An 8,733-nucleotide genomic window follows, 5' to 3' on the forward strand; every position below is an offset into this window, starting at 1 on the left:
TCGCGTAGTGGATACAAAATGAAAATCCGTTAACCGTGCCTGTTTACTTTACCTTTTCTATCATGGCAGTAGTAGCGGGAAGATCGTCATTAGTATGTGCCGATAGTCTCAAAAAGTTCTAATACTACCATGTGATAACAGCTACGTACGTGGTGGCAGGTGGTAACGGATGATAATAGCGCTCAGCACGGGGTTCTATTAGAACTGTATGAAATTTACACTTAGCAAATGTTCACCCATAAAGTCATCAATAGCCTAACACTTTAGCCTCGTACCAAACGTGTCCCCTTGATTTCTCGAAGTTTATATTTGTCTGGCTAAGTCCGTCATTGTGTTTTAACTGTTTCAAAGTGAATCGTAACGCGTTAAAGCAGTTGTTGCTGGTGACGAAGGTTTAAAAACGAGGCAAGCTATTAAATAGCTGCTTGGAGCTTCGTTGACTTTCTCCGATATCTACATTGACAGCGTGTCGGGGCCTCGACACTAAATGAGGAAAATAGACAACAGCACAGATATAGGGAAAATGAATATTGTTATCGCAAAAAGATCTGTCGCTACTGTTTCTGCTGTGGCTGTTTTTCCGTCTCGGAATTGTCCTATACGTTCAGATTTCTTCTATTTCTTCTAGTGAAAAACAGCCAGAAGTAGCCAAAGCACCCAAGAAAATAAGAAAAGTTGTCACATAAACACAACTCGCACAGAATAAGTATTACCTAGCCGACCAACAAACCGGCCAGGCCATCGAGGTCTACGAAGGGCTGACATATCTTAGGCATATGTGTGTCTCTGCATCATATAGCTCAAAAGTCGCTTCGCTCAAACTTTACCCGCCGACAGAAGCACAGACGAATGTAATGTCGTATCCGAACCCGGAGGGATATCAAAAAATCGAGGTCATTTCAGTTCTTATGAAGGGGAACAAAGTGAAACGTCAGCGGAGAGATGGTCTATGAGAAAAGGAAACAGCGGAAAATTGTACCGCTACGCTTCTATCACTTAGAGCATACTCCTTATATATATATATATATATATTAGCGAAGTTTCTTTCGCGCCATTGTAACTGTTCCGCTGTCAGGGTAAATACCCCTGCGACTACCACTTGGTCGATACGGGGCACCTGATATGTTTTGTCATCTGTACCAACCATAGGTCAAAATCGTTCCAGAAATATGGAAAAATGTCGCCCATGGCAGGACGCATTAGTAGCGCCTGCAATCACAGTGCCGACGATGTGGGGCCCTTATGTCGTCCCACTGTTCAATGGCTCGAAAGTTCCAGTTGCCCCAGAAAACTTTGATGCGTGACCAGGAAAAGAAAACCTGGGTAGTTTGGTCGCGCACACTAGCAGGTACCAGAACGCATCTAATTTTAATAAGCTGTAAAAAATACTGTCTATTGCAAGCGCGATAATCATCCTCGATGCAATACATGCAGTAGTGGCTAAGGTTATAGGAGTGACGATCCACTGACATAGTAGGTGAGATCCGTCAAAACCCTACATAGGTTAAAGGGCGGATAGCACTAGTTTCTTTGATTTCGTTTTCTAGATACAATAAGATACCCAACATATGTGAAGATCGATTGTCTGATCGCCTAACGTCACGAAAAGACGCGCGTCCAGTCGTCGTTTACCAAGCACAGATCCTTTTGTTCAGTGTATAATACCAAAAGAAAGGGCGAGCAAATGGCGGCGACTATCATTCAGTTGTAACAGAAAATGCAGCGATTGTATTTCGTTGATCAAGTCTGACACACAAATTAGTTTTTTTGTAGAAAAACGTTTTTCTAACTTAAAAGTACTTCGAGCTTCATCATTTACTCGGCTCAATTGCTCAGCTAATCTGCTGCTAATCACCAAATGCAAACAAGCGGCAATCAATATATTTCATATGCAACCATTATGTTCTAAATGTTCCCATGTTGTGCTGGCTCTTCAGCAGCGCGGTTTATGCACAAGCCACATGAATGGCTATTTTGATTGGCTTCTGACAATCTTGCTAAGTCCCATTTTAGTTGTTGTTCGGTGAACTAGGCAAATGTATAGGCACGTATGCTAAATAGACTAAAGATGCTTTTACAACGTGGAAGCTCGTAAAAAGCCATTTACCCACAGAAATCGACCAGCGAACGAAAATGGCACGATTCTTGACTCGTAAATATATTACAAGCAAATTAGAGTGAGCAACTTTGATACACATACGATATACCTGTCATAGTAGGCGGTGACCGCAATAGAACATCAGTCTCAATAGAAAGATTGCAGGTCAACAATGAGCCGACAAATAAAGCAGTTAGTAATCTCATTAGGTGGAAGAAGACATGGCGACTACAGGACGATTATAGAAACAAAGCTCAAAATGCCATATATCACTGCATTAAATATATCTATTTTGTATACGATGTTAATGTCGGTGCACCTAGAGCTGCGCTAAACAAAACTGCCTTAAATTTGTTAGTTAGGTGAGAAAAAAACAATCGTATATATAGGGGGGCACATGCTAACGTTACATCTCAGCGTCGTCGACAATGGTTTGTCCACAATGGCCCGCGTCCTGTACCCCAAAGTGGTCATACTCTTGTCTAGTGATCGGCTGATTAATGGTCGCCGTGCCTTTTGTTGTCGCAAAGGAGAGTTACTGAGAAAAATAATTGCAACAGCTTAAAAAAAATCACTTTCCTTACGTGCTCCCTGTTTAATCATAGTATCGGGGTGATCTGCAATATTATTGTGAACCCAACTAACAATACGTTCTTAGCGGGTCAGCTCGGCTTGTTCATGGCTTTTGTCGTTTGACACGATGAGCACACGAGACGTAATTAGGATCATGGTTCACATGACAGGACTATTGTGACAGAATACCTTGATAAACACGCTGCACTGTCTATATTCCATGTATATTAGAACGAATACATAAATCAGACATCATTCTATAGATAATGATACTGCAAAGCTAATACTGGCAATGATGGAAAACAATTTCCTGGCTACAACTAGGACGTCCGTTGTATGTCGAATGGTTCGTTGAACTTGATGGGCAATACACGTATATTTATAAAGAAAATAATTACTAGTTTGAACCAAAGACCCATTTCCCTGCCCATGCCTCGATCCAGGGAGGTCAGCCGCCTGCTATGCCTACATGATTCTATACATATAATGTGCGTGCTACATAGACTCGTACAGGCCATGTAAGCCTTTGACACCTACAGATATTTAGCTACTTAGAAGTGAATTTGGTAGTCACTTAAATAAACTACCATTATTCATTGGCCTTGATGCAAGCGAAGACCGATTGGGCTGTCGATGAGCAAATTGAACACGTACAAGAGGGTGATGCTGAATCGCGTCCAGTCAACCTATAGGACGCCTGTAGATAGTTGTTGTCCTAAGAAATGCTAATAGCATGTGTCATTGTATCCTAACACTGTTCATGTGACTCTATATGGTGATGAACATTATGACTCAATCGTCATGCAACTATTTCATTTCTACGGAACCATCAGCCTATCATATCTGTAATTGTATTAATAGCTAACGAAATTGGTATGAATTTATGGAATAGGCACACTATGTACGAAGTCTAACCTAGCGGATGTATAAGAGTATTCATCAAGAAATAAGGGTGTGTTTTAGAAGGGAATCACTCGTTGCATAAGCAAGTCATTTCACATAAAACAGACAATCCATCTGTAGCAAAGTAATAATTCTTTTCTAATGAGAAGTGTTATTATTGTTGTTACTATTACCACAACGAAATACCTGCCGTGTTCACGCTGCGCGCTAACTACCGTTTAGCAACTAAAAACATACTTCGACACATTTAAAGCTGTACATATACATACAATAATCTATTATCTGTACTTACGCTCAACGTCGTCGCGAGCCCCCTCAAAGCGAAGCTCTGGCCGACCCTTGTCGCCTCCATCTTCTTTTCTGCGAACTTGTACGTTGGCTCCTCCCAGCTGGCCCCTATTGCTGTTTCTTGCTTTCGATTTGAGGCGTCCTTCGCTCTTGAAGCTTCGATCATCGCGATTCTGGACGGTAGCACCTGTGGAAGGTCTTCGAATGACTGGAATCTGGGTGAACCTTCTTGACGTATCTTTGTCGTTGACTTGATTACGATCAAATTGCTTCTTCGTCGAAGGCACTGACGAGACCGAGCCATTATTCGATGAGAAGAGACTGCTATCTTGGAAACGACGTCTAGATGGCTTACGGGTTCTATCAGGTCGAGTAAACCGTGGAGATTTTTTCGAGGTTATTTCTGTTGGTTGACGGGTGAATCCGCTTAATAGCTGAGATGTGAAATCGGTCAATGGCGTTCGAACGACCGGAGATGATGGTTTGATTGTAGTTGTACCAGGCAATGGGGTTGTGGTCGTCTTATTTGTTCCGAGAAGAGCCGTTGTGCTGGATTCATCAAGGTACGTGGTGCCGAAATCAACAAAGTAACTCGCTCCTCCTGGGAGTCGCACCATAATTCCGGATTTGCCTTTCGGGAATTTAAAGGGCTTCGATTTTTCGTTAATCCCTTCGAATATGTTCTGCACTTCAGATCTTTGCGGCACTGACCTTATAAGAGGGGGTTTCTTAGTCGAATTGACTGGGGGTGTTGCCGGGGTAGCGAAATCTTTGCTTCGACTCACTTCTTTTGAGGGTGGGCTGTCGGTACTACGAGTCGTGTAATTTGCTTGGTTCGTTTGCGACAGCTGCGGAGAGGCTGGCAACTTTTTGCCTGCGGATTCCAAAAATACTGCAGGAATTTCTATTCCTGACGCGCCTAATGTTGAAACGGGGCTGAATGTTGAGTTAACTGTTGTTTTTGAAACCGATTGATTACGAGCAGCTGGTGCTGGCGGTATAACGACTCCAAATAATTCAGACGGCGGTCGATTCGGGGAAAGCTGTTCGCTTGGATGCGTGAGATTAAAGGTAAACGTAGGCTCTTTTGCCCCTGGGCCCTTGAAGTAAATGTAACTGTACGGTTGCCCATAGACGGAAATCAGAAGCGACATTGAATGCATGACCAGGAAGCCAATAGACCCCGCTAATAACGCGGGAGCCATAGCTGCAAGAAAAAACAGAAGGAAAAGAAAGGCCACGTTAAACATCGTTTCTAAAACTATTGATTAATGCATACATAGTTTTGACCATATAGAATAAAATTCGTATTTATTGTATCGAAATGCTTTGTTCGTGCAGATGTAGGCATCAGTCAGCAGTATACTAATATAGGATTATGCTAAACGTACGTCTAGCAAGCGACGAAAATAGGTCCAATTCATATATGTATAGTATTAATCTGCGAGACAAGATTTGTATAATTTAGAAATTTTAGAACTACTGCACGTCGGATTCAAGTGTGGGTACATAAGTCATCGGATGTACAAAATAAACTCAATAGATTGATTGAAAGTTAGTCGACCGACGACAACGGTGCCATATGCTATACTTATCTGCCCGTCGTATTTCATACTCAGTTCACTTTTTTGACCGCTTTCTTCCGCTTTTTTCTGACCACATAAAAAAAGGATAATAATAATAATAGTAATAGTAGCGTTTTCGACGATCCGTATAAAACTGGGCTTGTATTTAAAAATGGCAACTCATACAAGAAAGAACTGTACTATTAGAGTCACCCTTTGGCTTGAACAACATAACTAAATTTATCTTTTTCCTGTCGAAAAAAACATATTAAAATACAATATTCAAGCACTATTTCTACATCAGCGTGCACACTAGGTGGTCAAAAAGGCTTTTCGCAATTGGCAGATGCAGTCATCACTGACTTTAGCTGTCGTTCAGCCACCTACTATTTGGGCGTAACACGCGTGTATAAAGTATGATGCGATGCTTAGTATATCGGATATAGCAGAAGTTTTCTAGACAATCCTTGTTTAGATTTTGTATGAATTTTGCACGAACACATTGTAATTCTATTAGAATTATTAGTCGATACTTAATTACAGCTTTTTCAAGTGAACATAACATAAAAGATAATAATAGAAAGAAAATAAGATTCTAATGTAATATTATAGGCATTTGATAACGATAGTGACCCAATTATGGCAGAGTAGACGATTCACAAAAAGGAAGCTTAGAGGTTACGCAGTTGAAAGTTTGATACCAGTTTCAGCAAAGAGCAGCGTGGTCGATGAATGATGTTTGTGTTGGCAGAACGTGATAATTCTGATTTAAATTGATTATTGTCTGCTGATAGCTGAAATTGTTCAGTAATGTCAAGGTAGCAGAACAAACTGATCTGGCATGGTACAGCGTTTTGCAAGAGATATCAATTTTAAATGTTTATTTAGGTACTGAGTAACCGCCAGTTACTTTGAAGACGAAGTAAACACGTTTCTTGCGGAAGGTATGTGTCATAAAAATTGTATAACAGACTAAATTGCTGGTACGAAAAATATAAATAGGTCTCTGTTTAATAGCAATTTTCAACCAGAGTCCTGTGGCGTGCGTTTACCTTGGCTAATTGGTATGAGCAGCTGAGTCGTTTGAATAGATTTTCGCTTTTTTTTTTGCCCCCTCGGTATGCTGCGTAGAATAGTACGCTATAGATGCATATGATCCAGAGGTAGGATCGTTGCTAAGCTGTACATTAATTTTGACCAGAATCAGACTGATTTTGGTGGACATTGATAATAAAAATATATATCCATTATTTACTGCTTAATACCGTAATGATCTGCAAATCACTAAAATACTCTTTAGTTGAAGGTATTTTTATCGAACCTAACAGACAGCTATTTCAATCATTTAGAGACATTTTAAGACAGTAATTACCGTTACCCTGATGTGATTCAAAACGTTAGCTACCAACAGTATTAACAAAGACCAGCCAGACCAGAGTGTTCAGGTCATCTCATATAGGTAGAGCTTGATTTCTAAGCCACAATCGTTATATATGTTTATGTATATGCGTCTTTTTTTGAACCTGGCTATTTGTTCAATCCTACCTAAAAACCGTAATATCAGGTTTTGTTTGGCACTTGCTTTTACCAGATCCATACAGTCTATATAAAATATACACACAATATACTATGCGCCGATCTATTGCAAATTAGGTTTACTCACAAAAACTTTTAAATCGTATCTGTTCACAAACAGAAGCAGATGCTATATTATCTTTGTCTGTGACGATATCCTATGCGCATATATAACTACGGATACCCTATGTTATAAAGCATTAGTACGACACCATCGCAACAATCAGTTGAGCCCTAAACATAGAGAATCAAACATTTTCGACAAGCCACTTATTTGCGGTTTTTCTTAGCGACCTATTTCTACTTACGAGCCACCTTGCCATTCATTAGCAAAGGTTAAAGTGGATTGCCAAAAACAAATTGTCTTCAGATCTGTTTGTTATTTTCGCGCGGTCCGATCGACTACCATGTGACTACCATGCGGTACGTTCGAGCATGTGCTGTGTGACTACCACTTCAACTGTATATGCTCGGATGACCTAGCAGACTAGCTTGTCCAATACTATTTCTGTTACTTGTATGCACCGATTATATAATGGTTAATCGCTGCTGATGCGTTGAATAATACCTACACATAGGTAAAATGGATATATGGAACTTGGACAGCCGCAGAATTACATATACACCATGTTATGAAACTGAAATAAATCGTCATAGAAATAGAGGTGAAAAAGAACACAATACAATCCTTCAGCAGTGCTTGTTCAAGGCTTCAAGTACGTGGGAGCTAGCTTGTTTCCTTGGTTGTAACATTGGGGCAAACCGTTTAGTGGGGTCGTTTTTCGATAGGAATCATGTAAATAGTACCACATAAGCCTTTTAGGTTTATTTTCAATGTTGCTTATTATTAGAGCTGGTTAAACATTGATAGAGCCTAGGGTATGCTCGACAATTAACACGGTAAAGTGCAGCTTTGAGAGGACAGAACCAATACTACTTTAGAATCTGTGAAAATATAACTTACAAGGTGAAAAAACAGCATCTTAAGCAGAAATCTTCAAATTTACAACTGCTGTAACCTATCCGAAATACAATCTATTTAACGTTTTCTATTTCTAATATGCGCATAGGATTGTGCGCACTTCCAAGCTTAAAACGACAGTTTTTCCAAGACACGTATCTGATGTTCGTAAGCATGCATAGACAAACCATGAGCCAAATACCACCGCTTTCATTGGTCCAAGCTTTACAACGCCCCGCACTGTACATGTGTGCATTTACGTAATTTTCTTTTTCATTCTTTACATATAAACGTAAATTTATTCCGACGTAACGGTGCTACCATCGATGGGACGACATTCATCATAGCATGATTACAGTCGGCGAACGGCAATACTTAACACTGCTAGAGGACTTGACGGGTCGCTATGATCAGACACAGGCGATGGGCAAGAAAACGAAGAAAATTGAGTGGAAGCCCGAGACACGGTATGATGTCGAATTAACGCCAGAAACGGTGCAGATGACGGAACATAAGAGGCTGGTAAATGGCCTGAGCCACTGCGACAACGGCGGCAGAAACAGTTTCAGCTTCATTCGTTGCCTCCGTAACGTTGCTATCGCTACGATTGTTGGGTCGGTTAGTTTCCCTCCGAAAAAGCTTATCCACATAGACCTCGGTAAGGTCATGATGATCAACGGCAATTAACAGCAATAGTAATAACAATTAACATGGCCTAGCATCGCAGCTGATATTGCTAGCGTTGTCGCTCGCATCAGCGTCGAAATCAT

The 8,733-nt window shown here is 40.6% G+C and overlaps 1 protein-coding gene across 1 annotated transcript in view; it reads right to left on the reverse strand.

Moving 5' to 3' along the window:
• LOC111266053 (uncharacterized) overlaps window positions 1-8,733 on the reverse strand; it is a 43,209-nt gene that overhangs the window by 15,442 nt on the left and 19,034 nt on the right. Inside the window, exon 2 of the mRNA XM_022843187.2 lies at window positions 3,867-5,069. Coding sequence (XP_022698922.1) covers window positions 3,867-5,067 — 1,201 coding nt within the window. The 5' untranslated portion in view covers window positions 5,068-5,069. The remainder of the gene's footprint in view (window positions 1-3,866; window positions 5,070-8,733) is intronic.

The sequence above is a fragment of the Varroa jacobsoni genome, unplaced genomic scaffold (genome assembly GCF_002532875.2).
Source record: "Varroa jacobsoni isolate VJ856 unplaced genomic scaffold, vjacob_1.0 scaffold_1047, whole genome shotgun sequence".
NCBI lineage: Eukaryota > Metazoa > Arthropoda > Arachnida > Mesostigmata > Varroidae > Varroa > Varroa jacobsoni.